Source organism: Paroedura picta, chromosome 6 (assembly GCF_049243985.1).
Source record: "Paroedura picta isolate Pp20150507F chromosome 6, Ppicta_v3.0, whole genome shotgun sequence".
NCBI classification, from domain to species: Eukaryota; Metazoa; Chordata; class Lepidosauria; order Squamata; family Gekkonidae; genus Paroedura; species Paroedura picta.
In genome coordinates, this window is record NC_135374.1 from 117124458 (window position 1) to 117142777 (window position 18320).

The window sequence follows — 18320 nt, forward strand, 5'->3', positions numbered from 1 at the left end:
CCACCATTATGGTACAGTCACACCTTCGCCATAGAATGGAGCAGTGGAAGAATACACTGTGATGACCACCATTATGGTACAGTCACACCTCCAGCATAAAATGGAGCAATGGAATAATACACTGTGATGACCACCATTATGGTACAGTCACACCTTCGCCATAGAATGGAGCAGTGGAAAAATACACAGTGATGACCACCATTATGGTACAGTCACACCTCCAGCATAAAATGGAGCAGTGGAATAATACACTGTGATGACCACCATTATGGTACAGTTACACCTTCGCCATAGAATGGAGCAGTGGAAGAATACACTGTGATAACCACCATTATGGTACAGTCACACCTCCAGCATAAAATGGAGCAGTGGAATAATACACTGTGATGACCACCATTATGGTACAGTCACACCTCCAGCATAGAATGGAGCAGTGGAAAAATACACAGTGAGGAATACCATTATGGTACAGTCACACCTTCCAGTTCTTTTCTGCTTGCTACTTCACCAAGCAAACAAATAAAGGCTTCCACAAGAGGCAAGAGTCTTCCTCAGTGTGCGGCCTATGAACAGCTGTAGGCTGTGACTTTGGATGAGGCAGCAGGAACGGAAATCGGCAGGCATGTCTCCATTTTCACCTGAGAAGTGTTGGAAGGAAGAGCAGGTAGCTTTCAGCACGCACCCGGAAGTTCAACACAACTTTGTTTTTTCTTAGCATCCTTTGAAAATTCTCATGTCTATCATTCTAGTTTCACGGCAGTTTGAAATGGGTGCATTCATTCTCCACACTTAGATTCTGACCATTAAGAAGCAAAGAGGCATTTCCCTCTGGATCTCCCCTCCACACACACAAACACCTTAAGAGCTACCCATCAAGTCTTCCTCCTTGAGTGCTCCTCTCCATCCCAACACCTACGTCTTTCCCCACCACCTTTTAACCTGCATCTCTCCAGGCGACACACAGGGATGTTGAGCTCCGGGCTTGGCTGCCAAAAGCCGACGGCCCTCTCCCTTTTGCATTTCCATTAACCGGTGGGCCCTATAAATAGCATTCTCTCGACCCGCTCTCTGAGCCAATGGAAATCCAGAGGGATGGAGCAGGCAGAAGGCGGGCATTCGTTGGGCAGGGGGGAGGTGGTGGTGGGGAGGCTCACAAGTCAAGGGGGAGAACTGAAACAGAATAGGGCTCTCTGCGTCTTGGAGTATCTCTCAAACTCCCACCCCTGGGAAGATGCTGACAAGTTACAGTCCGACTTGAATATTCACCTGAAAACCAGTGGTTAAGCGAGGCAGACTCTGATCTGGAGAACTGAGTCTGATTCCCGGCTCCTCCACACGAAACCTGCTCGGTGACCTTGGGCCACACAGTTCTCTCAGAACTCTCTCATCCCCACCTACCCCACAGAGTGTGTGTTTTGAGGAGAGGACAGGAAGGCAATTGCAAACCCCTCTTGAGATCAATGAAACCAGCTTGGTGACCCTTGACCAGTCACAGTTCTCTCCAAGCTCTCTCAGCCTCACCTACCTCATAGGGCCTCTGCTGTGGGGAGAGGAAGGTACAGAAAAGTGGGGTCTAAAGAACTCTTTTCTACGACTTACAGGGCTGCTGAAGGGGATGTGCGGACTGGGGTTGCCAAATTCCAGGGGCCTAAAGTTGCTCCAGAGATGCTGAAGTGAAGGCCAAGTGTCTCTGGGGATATGAGCCATCTGCCTGCTTCCTTCAGGCCCTTGGGGGCTGTTCTTCTGCTTGGAATCCTAGGCTGGCGGGACTGTGGCTGCCGCTGCACCTGCTCTCCCTGCTCAGCTCTAAGATTATCACCTTCCAGGAGGTAGCCAGGGATCTCCTGGGATTACAGCTGCTCTCCAGGAGGCAGGTATGAGTACCTCATAAACTGAAGAGGGCCTTACCTTAGAAGAAGCTATTCAGTGCAGAGACAAAGATACTGCTCTGAGAGTGTAAGCACAGGATCTGGAGTGTTTTAAACAGATCCTTCTTAATTCATACGACTTTAACATGGCAACAGCATGTTTTATGGCAGTGCCTTGTCTTCATCTATGGGTAGCACCGTCAAAAGGAAGGATCCAGTACTCTGTAGGGTTTCCAACTGGGGTCTGGGAAATTTCCAAAGATACAGGGGAAATGCCTAGAAAGAATTTGGGGTGAGAGGGAGCTCAATAGGATGTGCTGTTGTGGATTCCGTCCCCCAAAGGGCATATTTTCTCCTGCGGAAGGGATACCCATCATGGTGCAAAGACAGATTCCAGGCGCACATGCCTGAACTGACCAACTATGGGCATGTTAAACTTCCCAAGCAGCCCTCTTCTCCTGGTCAGTTGGATTCTCTGGGGATCTCCAGCCACTACCTGGAGGTTGGCAGCCTTAGGTGATCCATATGGCCACAGACCTGATCTTGGAATTGACAACATCTAAGCATCAGGGAGATCCCTGCTTTTTGTGCAGGAAACTTTTTGGGGGGGTTTCCGAACAGGCAACTGACCTGGGATTATATTCTGATGGGGGGGGGGTGGACAGAGAAACTCCAGGGGTAGTCAACCTGTGGTCCTCCAGATGTTCATGGGCTACAATTCCCATGAGCCCCTGCCAGCAAACGCTGGCAGGGGGCTCATGGGAATTGTAGTCCATGAACATCTGGAGGACCACAGATTGAGGTCTCCCAAGGGATGGGGGTCGGGACGAGGACCCCTGGATGGTCTTTTCTCCTGCCTTATAACCCTCCCGCATCCACGCACCCCCCCACACCCAGACTCAGCCTCCTCTCATCTGCCTCTCCGCGCTCTGCACGCGCTCAGAGGCTCACTCGGCCTTCCCTGGATCCAGAAAAAAAAAAAGGGGGGAGAGCCTCACAGCCGCCCTCCGCCGGCTGACCTCCCAAGCTCCGGCCCGGAGGCAGCCCTCGCCGCGGTTTCCCCCCTGCCCGCCGCCCGCCGAGCCATTGCGCAGCGCGGCAGCCAGGCAGGCAGGCAGAGGCAAGGCAAGGCAAGGCTGAGCGCCGGGCGCCGCCCCGCCTCCGCGCCTTGAGCGACCGTCCGCGCGGCCCGTCCGTCCTGCGGGGGGGCCGGGGGGCCGGGCGTCGGCGTCGGGCGGCCAATGGGCGGGCGCTGGGCGGGGCCAGCCGGCGCCGCCCCCCCGGGGGGCTTCTTGAGAGTTGGAGCAAGAATTTCAGTCCAGAGCGCGAGAGGAGCCCGAGCCGGAGCCGGAGCGACGCCGCCGTCGCCGCCACCGAGGACGAGGACGGAGAGGCGAGGAGGCGGCGGCCGCGGAGGAGCAGGAGCAGGAGGAGCGGGGCCGCCTTTGCTGCCGCCGCCGCCGCTGCTCGGGATGCGCGCGCCCTTGGCGGCCGAGGGCGCGGAGGAGCGTGGCGCTGGGCACGGGCACTGAGGCGCGGCGCGGAGCGCTCTGCTCGCCGGGGCCCTCCGGCCACCATGACTCCCCCGGACGGCGCGGGCCATCGCTTCGCCGCGCCGCCGCCGCCACCATCGGGAGACGCCGCCGCCGCCGCCGAGCGCCACCCGCGCCGCCCCGGACGCCTCCTCGCCTAGGGCTCGCCGCGCCGGCCCGGCCAGCAGACGACGACGACGGACACTTGGCGGAGGAAGGCAGGCAGGCAGGCAGGCGGCGGGTCCCGCTCCGGCCACGTAAGTGCGAAGTTGGGCCGGGAGGGGTCCGAGGAGGGCTTTGCACAACCCCGAATGATTTGCGGGAAATGCTTCCGATGGGCAGGCGGCGGCGGCAGGGGGGGGGGGGGGGCGATCCGGCAGGCGAGGAAGCGAAGCCGTCGCCGCCGAGCCCTCCCCGCCGCCCGCCCGGGCGATTGCGGATGGCGGAGCGGCTCTCGCTGTCGGGATCGGTGCCGGCTGCTGGATCGCCGGAGGAGAGTCTGGATCCCGCCTGCATCCTCGCCCCTGCCCGGCCGGCGGAGCGCCCAAGGCAGCCCGGCGCTGCGTGTGGCGGGGGAAGAGCTGGCTCGCCGGGCCGGACTTGCCCGGAGACCCCCCCCCCCACTTTCCCCGCAGCCTCGCCGGGCGTCTGGCTGAGTGGGAAGTTGCGCCTTCCTGCAACATCTGGCGGAGGTGGCGTCTCCCTCCCGGGCGAGAGAAGAAGCTCCCCCGGATTTGCCTTTGGGCTGGATGGGAACGGGCAGAGTCGCCCGGCCGGGAGAGCCGCCGATGCAGCAGCAGCCGCCCTGGGGAAGCGGAGAGGCAGGCGGGAGCCCCCACCGTCGTCGTGCTGGTCGCGCTCGCCTGGGATGGGAACCGCGGCGGCCAGAGGGAAGGAAGGCAGGGATGGACGGGGGGGGGGGGGCGGGGATGGAGCCAGCTAGGTGATTGCCGGCGGGGGGGGGGGGAGGACAGGGGCTGTACGGCTTTGCCCGGTGCTTAGGATGCAGCGCACGGAAAGTTGCGCGGGGAAAGCGTTGGCGGGGAAGGAGTAAATATCCTGGGATGTGGGGAGACCGATTTGGGGGGAGGGAGAAGGATTTGTGTCGCCCCCCCCCCCCCCCCCCGCCTTCTGTCTGGCAAGCCGCTGATTTCCTTCCCTGCTCGTGATGAACTAGGGCATGCCTGGAGAGGAACGATTTGTTTGAGCCAGAGAGGGGAGAAGCAGGGGGTGGGGGGGGGTGCGCCGTGCACTTCCAAACATGCTCGCCTGTGTGTTGCAGGAACGTGGAGCATGACTTGGCAGCTGCAGCTGCTGTGGGTTGGAATCAGACAATAACACTTATGTATTTTTTTATTTTTTTTTTGGCCGTTGTTGTTGTCGTTGCGACAGTGGTTGTCTGGGAAGAAGAGCCCCGGTGGGATGCATCCTGCGATTCTCCTTGCGCTGACCGGCCGGCTCGCTTTTGCAGACCCCTTGCGCTCCTGAGAAGAGAAGGAACTACCAACACTTTATCATGGACCTGAGGGATTTTTACCTGCTGGCTGCCCTGATTGCCTGCCTCCGGCTGGATTCTGCCGTGGCTCAGGAACTTATTTACACCATCCGGGAGGAGCTGCCGGAGAACGTGCCCATTGGGAACATACCAAAGGATTTGAACATCTCCCACATCAGCTCGGCCACGGGGACCAGTGCCAGCCTGGTCTACAGACTCGTGTCCAAAGCAGGGGATGCCCCCCTGGTCAAAGTGTCCAGCACGACTGGGGAGATCTTCACCACCTCCAACCGCATTGACCGCGAGCGGCTTTGTGCCGGCGCCGCGTACGCGGAAGAGAACGAGTGCTTCTTCGAGCTGGAGGTGGTGATCCTCCCCAACGACTTTTTCCGGCTCATCAAGATCAAAATAATCGTGAAGGATACCAATGACAACGCCCCCATGTTCCCGTCGCCTGTCATCAATATCTCCATCCCCGAAAACACGCTCGTCAACAGTCGCTTTCCTATCCCCTCGGCGACGGATCCCGATACCGGTTTCAATGGGGTGCAGCACTACGAGCTCCTGAACGGGCAGAGCGTCTTTGGGCTGGATATAGTGGAGACGCCGGAAGGGGAGAAATGGCCTCAGCTCATTGTGCAGCAGAACTTGGACCGGGAGCAGAAGGACACCTATGTGATGAAAATCAAAGTGGAGGATGGAGGAACCCCCCAGAAATCCAGCACCGCTATCCTCCAGGTGACAGTAAGTGATGTGAATGACAACAGGCCGGTTTTTAAGGAGGGTCAGGTGGAGGTCCACATCCCAGAGAACGCCCCCGTAGGGACCTCTGTCCTGCAGCTCCATGCCACAGATGCAGATGTAGGCAGCAATGCCGAGATCAGATACATCTTTGGTGCCCAGGTTGCTCCTGCCACTAAAAGACTCTTTGCTTTAAACAACACGACTGGGCTGATCACGGTCCAGAGGGCCTTAGATCGCGAGGAGACGGCCATTCACAAGGTGACCGTGCTGGCCAGCGATGGTAGCTCCACACCCGCCCGGGCGACGGTTACCATCAACGTGACCGACGTGAACGATAACCCCCCTAACATAGACCTCAGGTACATTATAAGCCCCATCAACGGCACAGTGTACTTATCTGAGAAAGACCCTGTCAATACCAAGATTGCTCTGATCACCGTCTCAGATAAGGACACTGACGTGAATGGCAAAGTGATCTGCTTCATTGAGAGAGAGGTGCCGTTCCACTTGAAGGCTGTTTATGACAACCAGTACCTGTTAGAGACCTCTTCCTTGCTGGACTATGAGGGCACCAAAGAATTCAGCTTTAAAATAGTTGCCTCTGATTCTGGCAAGCCCAGTTTGAACCAGACGGCCCTTGTGAGAGTGAAGCTGGAGGATGAGAATGACAACCCCCCCATCTTCAGCCAGCCAGTCATTGAGCTGTCCGTTTCCGAAAACAATCGCCGTGGCCTGTACTTAACCACTATTAGCGCCACGGACGAGGACAGCGGGAAAAACGCAGACATTGTGTACCAGCTGGGCCCCAATGCTTCCTTTTTTGATTTGGACAGGAAGACAGGGGTTTTGACAGCCTCCCGGGTCTTCGACCGAGAAGAGCAGGAGAGGTTCATTTTCACTGTAACAGCCCGAGACAATGGTACGCCACCCCTGCAGAGCCAAGCCGCCGTCATAGTTACGGTGCTGGACGAGAACGACAACAGTCCCAAATTCACTCATAACCATTTTCAGTTCTTCGTGTCGGAGAACTTACCAAAGTACAGCACAGTGGGAGTGATCACGGTGACTGACGCAGACGCAGGTGAGAACAAGGCTGTGACCCTTTCCATCCTGAACGACAACGAGAATTTTGTCCTGGATCCTTATTCTGGAGTTATAAAGTCAAATGTGTCCTTTGATCGAGAGCAGCAGAGTTCCTACACCTTTGACGTCAAGGCCATTGATGGAGGGCAGCCGGCCCGCTCATCGACTGCAAAGGTCACCATCAATGTCATGGATGTAAATGACAACAGTCCTGTGGTCATCTACCCACCTTCGAACACCTCTTTTAAACTTGTGCCCCTCTCGGCCATCCCTGGCTCCGTGGTAGCGGAAGTGTTTGCCGTCGACATTGACACGGGGATGAACGCTGAACTTAAGTATACCATTGTCAGTGGAAACAACAAAGGTTTATTTCGTATCGATCCGGTGACCGGTAACATCACCCTGGAAGAGAAGCCGACTCCTACCGATGTGGGGCTGCACCGGCTAGTGGTCAACATCAGTGACCTGGGTTACCCCAAATCCCTGCACACTCTCGTCCTTGTCTTTTTGTACGTCAACGACACGGCTGGGAATGCCTCTTACATTTACGACTTGATCCGCAGGACTATGGAGACCCCCTTGGATAGGAACATCGGAGACAGCAGCCAGCCGTACCAAAACGAGGACTACCTGACCATCATGATTGCCATCGTGGCGGGCGCCATGGTCGTCATCGTCGTGATCTTTGTCACCGTCCTGGTCCGCTGCCGCCACGCCTCCCGCTTCAAGGCGGCCCAGAGGAGCAAGCAAGGCGCTGAGTGGATGTCCCCCAACCAGGAGAACAAGCAGAACAAGAAGAAGAAACGGAAGAAGCGGAAGTCTCCTAAGAGTTCCCTCTTGAACTTCGTAACTATTGAGGAGTCCAAACCGGAGGACGCGGTTCACGAACCCATCAACGGGACCATTAGCCTTCCAGCTGAGCTGGAGGAGCAGAGTATAGGAAGATTTGACTGGGGAGCCGCCCCACCCACCACCTTTAAACCTAGCAGCCCCGACCTCGCCAAGCATTACAAATCGGCCTCCCCACAGTCCGCTTTCCACCTGAAACCGGACACTCCCGTCTCGGTGAAAAAGCATCACGTGATTCAGGAGCTGCCTTTGGACAACACCTTTGTTGGGGGCTGTGACACCCTTTCCAAACGCTCTTCCACTAGTTCAGACCACTTCAGTGCTTCAGAGTGCAGCTCCCAAGGAGGCTTCAAGGCAAAGGGCCCCTTACACAACAGACAGGTAAACGACCACTTCTACTGGTCTATAAGTACTGCCTACAAATGTCCGGTCAACCAGTATTGAAAGTGCTAGGATGGTTTATCTGTTCACTGTCATTTTTAGCTTAGTTATAATACGGATAGCGAGCGGGGAAGAATTCTTGTCCCGCTCACTATCTCTTGGGGGCAAGGGACAAGACTATGCATTTTTTAGAACAGGTGTAATGATGGTCCAACATTGTATGGGTCACTGACTTTTTTTTTAAAGGAAGAATGACTTGCACACACACACACGCACCTATGCACCCAGAAACACACACACACGCGCTAATTCAGAGCTATAAGGCAGTGGTGTAAAACTTGTCCGAAACCTCGCGGTGTAGAGCTTGACCAACGAAGAGCAACCGTTTCTTGCTTTGTCGAATTGCAAACACACAATTGACTGTTTCAGTATTTCTGTTTACAAGAAATGTGTTCTTTCTGATATGAAAAAAAACAAGGGTGACATTTTGAACGAGGCTGGTTTAATTGCATTTGTTTGTTTAAAGCTGATTGGGAATGTTTTGTCAAGTTTTTTTCCCCGTTGTTGTTGGTCGGGTGGGGGTGATGGTTATCCTCGAAAGATTTTTGCAAGGCATTTCAGCTTGTGTTGCACTGTGTCTCTCGGCAAACAATCAAGAAAGTCTTCCTCTATTTTACCTTTTTTTTGGGGGGGGGAGCGTCAGAGATTTCTGTTGTCCCATAGTAAAGTTACATGTCGATTAGAGGAGGGTTTTTATTTGCTTGTTTCTTTGTTCTTTCGGGGGGGGGGGGGAGGGAAACCAATGGCCAAAGTACACTTTTGAAATGATTGCATTGCTTTGAATATAATAATAATAATAATAAAAATGAATTATGCAGGAAAACAAAACACAAAAACCATCATCCCATTGTAAATATTTTCTCATATTAGTAATGCACAAGCGATCTGCCATAACTCCCTTTAAAGCTGTGAAACACGCCCTGGGAAGCTGGGTGACCTTTTTATCCCAACCAAATCCGATATTAAGGTTTGTTTCTCCCCTCCCCCTGCCTTCTTTGGGTCGAACGCTTCCTCGCTAATAAAGATTTAACTACGGTGCTGTCTAATTCATTCTGCTTGGTGCTCGTCTTTTGCCACTAAATTGGAATGCCGGAAGGGGCCTGTAGGTGGCAGTAGGACTCTGTGCGGGTTGAGCTGGCCGACCGCCAGCCCTGCAGCAGACAAGGAAAGGGGGGGGGGAGGGAAGGTTCAAGTTGGCACTACAGCCAAAGAAATCTTTTATTTAATGACGCTCTTGCCGAGGCGACCTGTAGTTAAGCCTTTGTGTGTGTGTGTGCGTGTTGTGGGTCTCCCCCCCCTCTTTTACAGTCCCTCCTCAGTGCTTAGTTTTCATTCCATCAGTTGTCGAAAGCTGTGAGTATCAAGCCCACGTCACAGCTGTTACGGCACTCTCTGGGGCAGGGGTAGTCAAACTGCGGCCCTCCAGATGTCCATGGACTACAATTCCCAGGAGCCCCCTGCCAGCGAATGCTGGCAGGGGGCTCCTGGGAATTGTAGTCCATGGACATCTGGAGGGCCGCAGTTTGACTACCTCTGCTCTGGGGTTACGGCCGTCTGTTTGGATGGAGGGCGAGGTGTCCGTCGTCAGTGAAGGGGCAGCAGGGCAGGGAAGAGCGAGACCCATCTCTAATAGGATGGCATGAGTAAAGATGGTGAATGACCATTGCGGTATCCCAGGCTGGTTGATCATTTCCCTCCGAACTGCATTGTGGCTTTGGGAGAGCTCCCTGATGACAAGGCTCAGTGTGTCAAGCTCGTTCTGGCGGAAGGAAGCGTCCCCAGAACACCTCAGAAGCTCGTGGAAAGGCATTGAAGGGAGGGGTGGTGCGGATCCTTCCCCCATGAGCGTTCCTTCATAAGTACTTTGAAGCTCTCTAGCCTCTCAGCATAACATTTGGCAGGTATTGGGGAGTGTCAGTCTAGATCAGTTAATGGGGAAAGGAAAAGCCATTGGCTGTTTCAGCCCCGCTGTAACTATCGGCCCTTCTCATGTCTTTCAGTATTGGGTGACTCTCCCCCCACCCTGCCCCGTGCCCCATCATGGTCTTGATCAGGGGTAGTCAAACTGCGGCCCTCCAGATGTCCATGGACTACAATTCCCAGAAGCCCCTGCCAGCATTTGCTGGCAGGGGCTCCTGGGAATTGTAGTCCATGGACATCTGGAGGGCCGCAGTTTGACTACCCCTGGTCTTGATGCTGAGCACTTCTGTTCCCCTTTGGCCATAACTTCCCAGGCTTTGTTTCGAGAATGGGTTTTAAATGCTTTCAGGAGTGTCAAGTGGGAATTAAAATTGCAAATACAAAATCAACAGCAGCAACCGAACCCCCCTCCCCCCATGATTTACCTGGCTGAACAGGTAAGCATTGCTCAAGAGGGAGGATCCTCAAGGCGTGGGAAGACATAAATGCAGGGTTTGCCCATAAATCTTACTATTTTGTATGTGCGCGAGAGAGAGACAATGCTATAGATACACTTTCTTTTCTGGCCTGGCAAATTCTGGTGTGGACGCACTCATTTTTAAGGATCGTGGTGTTAAGGCCAGAAGGAAGGAGGATAATATCCAGATTGGTTTGCATGGTGCCCAGCTACCCAGATACAATGGCAAGCTTTCAGAAGACACAGCATTCTATCCTTGCCAACCAAAATGGCCTAATATCCTCTCATCCAGAAGAATCTTGTTTGTTTTGCCTTAATGCCGACAAGCCAGCTGCTCTTGTTAAGCACTGGAAAGGTGACTGCAGAACCTGGCTTGGGCTTGGTGGTGAAATGACTGTATTCCATTGTCTACAAGCTATTAATAAAGAATCAGATGCATTCTCATTGTTACAAAGATTCCAGACTTTAAAAAACAACAACAACAAAACCCAGCCCCAGCCCCCCAACACACCCAGTTATGGAAGATGGTGTTGACAAAAGAAACCACATTTCCTGTTGCTTTCCCCCACTTTTTGCCATTTATTGTTCAGGCGCAGTCATTAAATCTGCAGCCCATGGGTGGCATAAGGCTCACAGACCACTCTCACCACCCATCAAATGGTTTTAGAAAGTGGGTGTGGCCAGGTGGTGCTGCTGTCCTGCTGGGTTTCTGATTGGCCACTGGAGATCTGATTGACTATGTAAATTAATGCGGTTACGGGTCAGCTGCAACCACAGTGTTAGTTTTATTCTCTCACATCTTTTCCCCAGTGCAATTAAAAAAATATATATTTATCTTTTTCCCTGCACTTGGGCTTCTTTCGGGTGTGGCTCTGCCTCTCATGGTGGCCATTTTGTGGTTGTGAGCACCTTGTGTCAGAATTCCAGTGGTTCCCACAGAATAAGAATGGTTGGTGGTCCTTGCTGTAGAGGTTGTGTATGTCTTGGGGGCTGACAGCTAGAGAGGGTTGAATAATTTGATTATTTTTCCAAAGAAAAGCTTTTGGCCAGAATCGGTAACGTTTGAGGGGTGTTGGAATCACTGTATGATAGTAAGTCTTTGCACAAACTCAACCAGAATGGACCGAAGGACTTTCTGTGCAGTTTAGACACAGGTGGGCTGCCATGTTGTTCAGGAGCAACAGAACAACGTTTTCTTTTGGGTGTAAGCTTTTGTGAGCAGGCATGCGTACACCCAGGATAAAACTTTGTTGATTTTAAGGGACTCTAAACAGTGTTCTGTTCAGTTCCGTGAAGTTTGTACTGGGTCATTTTCCAGTGTTCTGTTCAGTTCCGTGAAGTTTGTACTGGGTCCATTGCCAGTCAAAACGGGTGAGTCGCTCAACGCGTCCTGAGGTTGTAAATGTCGTGCTGAGAATTGTTCCACAGGTAGCTTCTGTTTTTGACATTGTTCCATTAAACACGCTGCATTAATCCAATGAAAAGTCCTCCTGAGCTGAAGCATGTGAAAAGTATTTTCCATGGTGTTCTCGGGTAGTTCTTTTTCATTTTAATGGGATGTGCGCAGTTGCGTTCTCTCTTAGCTTCCTTACACAATGGTTGGATTGGCTCTGTAAAATGATAGAGCAGTCACAAAATCGGCCTTTTCAAAAAAAACACTTCTTTTAGATTCAAAGATCCACAAATGTTTCCGTGAGATACGTTCAATGATGCATTGAACAAAATTGCCAGATTCAAGGCAACAGTGCCATAGAAAGTGGAATCCTAAACAGAGGAGCAGCATTTAAAGTCTGTTGAAGTCAGTGGCCTTAGAATAGTATAACTCTGTTTAGGATTACGCTGTTGGATTTCCTTAACACTCTAACATTTCAAGATCATGTCAATGGTGCTTATACGAAGGACTCGCTCAATTTGAATTCTTTGAGCTTTACTCCCCAACATCTTTTTTCTTCAAAAAAACAGCCTAACCTTACAGCAGCTGAAAATGGTTTGGGCTGGGTGACCCCTGTAGCCCTCTGGACCCAGTGGACTTGGCCTCCTGAAACATTAAACTTCTTTAATAAGTCTGATCTATCCTCTACCCCAGATTATCATTGGGATCGGTACAGTAGTCCCTAAGATTGGTTATACTGCCAAGGGATGCTCAGAGAAAGTAGTATGTATCACTGTGGCCACTGCAGGATCATAAACGATGGCATTCTGTTATTATTATACATCTATTACTCTGAGATATGCTACCAGTAGGATTTAGGTTTGGCAGATAGACTTACATGGGAACGGGTTGCGTCTTAGACTCTAATTCAGGGGTAGTCAACCTGTGGTCTTCCAGATGTCCATGGACTACAATTCCCAAGAGCCCTGCCAGCGTTTGCTGGCAGGGGCTCGTGGGAATTGTAGTCCATGGACATCTGGAGGACCACAGGTTGATTACCCCTGCTCTAATTGCTTGTGGTACAGGAAATCTTTGTTGAAATCTTTGTATGCGCTGCACGTGGAGGACTGTGAAGTCTGGCAGAACACATCTGAGTGTGTTGTTGTGCATGTGACGATGTGTACTGGTCACAGCAGAAAGGACAGAAATAACTTCCCAAGGACATGTTGGACCACTGGGCATATTTCTTGTCAAGGCAGAAAGCAGGGGGGAATTCCCTGTCATTTGGGTGGACAGCTTTGACTTGCCATCAGAAGAAGATTCCCCCCATTCCGTTCTCTTCCCCAAATTAGATAACTCCACCAACAAAACATACAACCTTGGAGGCAACTGGGGGGGGGGGTGATGGGAGATGGCATTTATTGTTTTATCGATCATTTCATTGTTTTGTCGGTATTTTATTGAGTCTTCTGTTTTATGTTGTAAACCACCCTGAGCCCATCTAGGGAAGGGGTGGTCTAAGAACCTAATAAATAAATAATAAATAATTAGGATGGTTTGCCATTTCCAGAGTAGGTCTACTGAGAGGTCCCAACCGTTCTTGTTGATTGATCATAATTGGCTAAACAATACTTAGAGTTGAAACCAGATGTGACTCCTAGAGCAGGGGTAGTCAAACTACTGGGAATTGTAGTCCATGGACATCTGGAGGGCCGCAGTTTGACTACCCCTGGCCTAGAGTCACAGACTGGGATTCAGTCGGCTGTTGGGAAATCCTGTAAGACAGCTGAAGAAGAGAAACCAGGTTCAGGAACTGTTGCCCTCCCAATTTTCCTTGCTTCAAGTTTAGTATGTCTCAAAGAGAGCCATGGAATGAAACTGCTCTGTGGAGACCGGGAGAACTCTGAGTCTGGATCTGCACAGAAATAAAGTGTCTCACATTATGCAGGGGAAACTACTCCCACTGCTGAAAACGTGGGGGCTTCAACAGTGGTCCTCCTAGATTGCAGGGTGGTTGTCCCGGAATGGACCGGTGATTGCTGCGAGCCTTATGGCAGACCTTCGTGCTTATGGACACACACCCAACGCAGCACCAAGATGTTCCATTAAACTGGATAAGGTGTACTCTTAAACAACAGCACAGAGAGCTGTAAAATGTATACCGTCTTCATCAGGGCTCCCGCAAGCGTTGCAGAAAAGTGCTGTGAGCCAATTCTGCAGGTAACTAAAAAAGACAATCCCATCCCAGGTGGCTTGTTGCATTGTGATTTATTTCCTTATATTTGGTATTAAAAAACAAAAACAAAATGCTATCTCAACCTCTATTAAACATCCTCATAAAACTAGATGCAAGCAGTGGCCATCGTGTGAACGAGAAATAGGGGTGCCTGGACAAAGCCAGTTGGGTCACATGGCAAAGGTAAAATGCTTCGATATTTAATTTTTTAAGAATGATTTCATCGGTGAAAAGCAGTGCTCAACAGGGTTGCTGATTAACATAGATATGCCCGTTATATGTATGTATGTGCATAACTGAAGAAAGGAAGGCTATGGAAATGTATTACCTGCACACACACACTTGCAGCTGCCGTGAAAAAACAAACAAGATACACAGATTTTGTTCAGCTTTCAAAACAAATCCCTCTGAGGTGAGACCAAGTCTGGAAAACTCAATCTGAAAAGATCAGGGGAGGAGGGCAGAAGGAAGGAGAAAGGCGGGTAAAAACAGCAGATTGTAATGGAAATCAGAATATAACCTTCAGTGATAATATCATTTTTCAAAAGTAGTGGAAATGCCGTGTGAGAACAGGGCATATTTCTGTACAAAGAAACATTCAATTGCAGCCCCAAGAACCTTCCTGCTTTCTTTTCCCCTCTTTTAAACGCAGTATATTTTTGCGCATGTGGGTCGTGTGTGTGTGTGTGTGTGTATGAATCATTAGGGTTTGTTTTCCCATTGATGCGCTATGTGTAACTTTTAGAAATTGTCTCACACTCAGAGAAGAAAATAAAGATGCGTCAAGTTTGGTGCTATCTGAGGTTTGCGATATCGTTCTTTTGTGTATAGGGACAAGGCAGGCTCTTCTAGTTACCATTTCAGATTTTCATTTTCAAAGGATGTATTTTCTGGCACAGCAAAACCATATCAGCCGCACTTTATTGACAGCGCTTTTATTGTAGCTAGCGGCTTTACAGTAAGCTGTTTATTGCTGTTCCCTAACTCGGTTGACAGCAATTGGGGAATTAATTTCTTTGCCCCTAGTGTGCTTTCTTCGGTATAAACAACAGATGTTTAAGATATGAAAACAGTGACCCATTTACATTTGACAACTTTTTAAGTACACAATTCTACTTCCTCTAAAATTAAGCTGAAATTTGGTTTGGGGCAGGAGAGAGAGACCCACACGCTCCATATTTCATGCCGCATAGGCTGCCCTGCTCACCAAATAAAACTGAAATGTTGGGTTTAATTTTTCTGGAGAGAATTTCCTGCAAACAAGACTCCAACCGCTACCATCATTCACAATGTGACGAGTTTGAGAGGGCAGCCATGTGGCTAGTTTTGAGTCCATTAGCAGCTTAGATTTTTGAGGTATAACCTTTTTTGAGAGCAGGGGTGGGCACAAACTGAACCATGAAGCAAAATTTGTGAAGGATTTTGCCATGTTTGTGGTTCATGCACCAAAGTTTGTGATGGGCCTTCTTCTATCATGAACTTCCGTTAACTTTTAAAGCAGTCCATAACAGTTTGTGGATAGAACAGAAAGCAGAGTTTTAAAGAGTCCCTTTAAAACCCTGCTTTCTGTTCCCTATAAAAACAGCTGAGCAGTGGGGAGCAACAACTCAAGTGTAAATGAACATCTCGATTCAGCTACGAACTGACATGAATCACAGTTTCCAGTTTGTGTCCATCCCTATTTGAAGGCCAAAGCTCCCTTTGTCACATATAAGTCTTTGTATCTAATGAGCTATCCTGTATCTAGTTATTTTCATTGTTTTCTTCCTCTGCTGCTTGTGGCTGAGGGCCTGCCGATCCTTTTCTTATAGAATCTCATTAACAAAACTATCCATTAAGAATGCGTTTGATCTGAGGAACTCCAAATGGAACAATTTCATGAAATAGAGTTCTTCTCCCTTTTGCCACCCCTAAAAGCTTGGGGACTCTTGGTAATAGACTGGGACCGCAATTTGATCAGACGTCCGTAGAAATAACCGTTTTCCCTTTTTGTAAATGGAGCAGGTGGTTGTACAAGCACGGGGGAGGGGCACACAGTGTATCAGGATACCACCCTCTTGCCGTAGCTCTCCCACTTGTCCCATTCTAGATCTCCCTCTGAAATCTATTGATCTGCAGGAGCAGTTCTTCAAGCAGGCTCAAGGGGCTACTACAGGAAAAGATCTGGTTTCCTGAGCTGGTTCCATTCACGATGGATTGGATCCACTCCAGTAATCCTAAACAGTGGGTTGGGATCCATAAATGACATTTTGTTCAGGAGGCAGTTGGACTGAGTCTTGTGTCATCTGAGTTTGATGAATCCTGACTGCTTTTCTATGGGCATCCAGTACTGCCCAAACAGCATAATTTGAAGACTCCTCCAGCGTATCCCCCAGAGATGGTGGACCAATCTAGTTCTGCTGCATCTATTATCTCTGGGGACCTTTCTGTGCTATAGTTAGAGAAGCATTGTCATCCTTCATGGACACCAAGTTCCCTCTGCTGTTTTCTCCAGCATAGTTGTTCATTCAGGAGAGTCTTCAGGAAAAGACCGTGCAGAAGACCACTTGGTATGCTGGGTTAGAAATCTGTTGTGTTAGCTCAGTCTCTGTATATGAAAATGTGCAGGCTTTTCTTTTTGGGGGGGGAGGGGTAATATACAAAATATCCCATGGAGACCTGAATTCTCTCACATGTGTTCTGGGAACATCTCTTGGTTCCTGTGGTGCTTCCTTACGATGCACTTTCATTGGATTGGGAAGGTCGCGAATCTTCATAACTTTGAGATTCATCTTGGAGCCTACTCGTGACCCTTCAAACCAGTTTTGGCTTGATAGAGTCATATTGTGGCTCTACACACATGATGGCTGTAATCCCGCCTCTGTCCAGACGCCGCTAACAAATTAGTTTGGCCCTGACAAAAAGGCACCCAACTTAGTTTCATGGCCTCCTTCTGCCACCCCTTCTGCTAGGGCATACACCCCTCAGGTTGCCATGCCATTTGCATTCCAGCTCTCTGACAAATTGGGGCCCATTCCTTAACCCTCAAAACTGGGATTCTTCTAAGCGAGGGATAAATTGGCGTGTGAGCCCTGAAAGAAAGCAGGCTTGTTTCATCATTGCAGTATCTGGCTCGTGACATCTGAATGCGGTCCCATTGTTCCCATGGACAATATCACTTGAGCTAATAGCTCGTGGATGTCAGCTGCGTCAATTTATACATTCTTGGAGTTCCACTCGGTATTGTTGCAGATCAGAGGGCTGCACAGCGAGAGATTTTCTGGTTCACATCGTCATTGTTTGCATTCACGGGTGTATGCCAAAAGAAGAGAGAAAAATCTCATGTGAGAACCATCAACCTAACCCATTAGTAACTGCTTCTTGAAATTGTCTGGATTTCTGGCTGGCAGTAATTTCTTTCTTGCGGATTCCCTGAATTGCCCATGTGGGGTTGAAATCTGGCCAAACTATGGAAGAGTGCAGTGGGGGCCCATTGGATAAGGAGAAAACATCTGAGCGAGCAGGTTCAACAGTATGCATGTGCGACTGATGGCAACAGTATGCACATTCTGGGTGCAGATGAGCTTCTGGTTGCACCTCTGTGTGGCAGTTCACGTGTGGATGTGAGGCAGGCGCTTTGCCCTCTTTTGTAGGGTTCAGCATTGGCCATGTGCCTAATGTGGTTTGGAATGGGCATTTCCATTCTTTGTTTATTGCTACACATATTTTATTGGGCACGATGATAGAAAATATATCGGTCAGGGCTGATCTGTCCCGAGAAAGGGTGAGCTGCGTTGCATTTTTTTAAAAATTATTGCCCCATAAGCATGACCTTTTTGAAAGCAAACCTCTTACAAGGAGACGGTCATCTCTCAGAGATGGAATCCATTGTTCCCCTTTTGTAAAAACCACAAATTGTTTTATACTTTAGCAGGCACTCGTAACGGGACTTTTACTTCATGGAATAAATTACCTTTAAAACAATGAAATGATGAACCAATGAAGAGGGGGGGGGGAGAGAGAGAGACAGAGAGAGAGAGATTACAATTCTGCAATGCATATATATTTTAAATAAGTCTAAATTAGAACATTGTATTGCCTTCTGTTTTAATTGCTTGGAGATGCTTTTCAGAGTATCCTGCTCAAGATGGTTTATGGTGGCGCAGCAAGCTTGGTTTTCCCCACTGCTGCACCCTGAATGACTTTATGAATGACCGCTTGGTGTCGTGGTTAAGAGTAGCGGCTTCTGATCTGGGGAGCCAGGTTTGATTCCCGCTCCTCCTCCATATGCAGCCAGTTGGATGACCTTGGGTTAGTCACAGTCCTGTTAGAGCTGTTCTTGTA

At 50.1% G+C, this 18320-nt stretch overlaps 1 protein-coding gene and 1 long non-coding RNA gene across 11 annotated transcripts in view; both read left to right on the forward strand.

The window, feature by feature from the left end:
• The first annotated feature begins 3199 nt into the window (after window positions 1-3199).
• PCDH9 (protocadherin 9) overlaps window positions 3200-18320 on the forward strand; it is a 950858-nt gene continuing 935737 nt past the window's right edge. For 3 of the 10 annotated variants that reach the window (XM_077344010.1, XM_077344012.1, XM_077344011.1), the window contains exons 1-2: window positions 3200-3657; window positions 4793-7952. In XM_077344010.1, the coding sequence (XP_077200125.1) occupies window positions 4917-7952 (3036 nt within the window). In that variant the 5' untranslated portion in view covers window positions 3200-3657; window positions 4793-4916. The remainder of the gene's footprint in view (window positions 3658-4792; window positions 7953-18320) is intronic. The other 7 variants (XM_077344015.1, XM_077344016.1, XM_077344014.1 and 4 more) reach the window with 3 other exon arrangements.
• On the forward strand, window positions 9505-17778 carry LOC143840452 (uncharacterized). The gene is made up of 2 exons (XR_013232193.1): window positions 9505-12669; window positions 12812-17778. It is a non-coding gene; the product is annotated as an uncharacterized LOC143840452 (long non-coding RNA).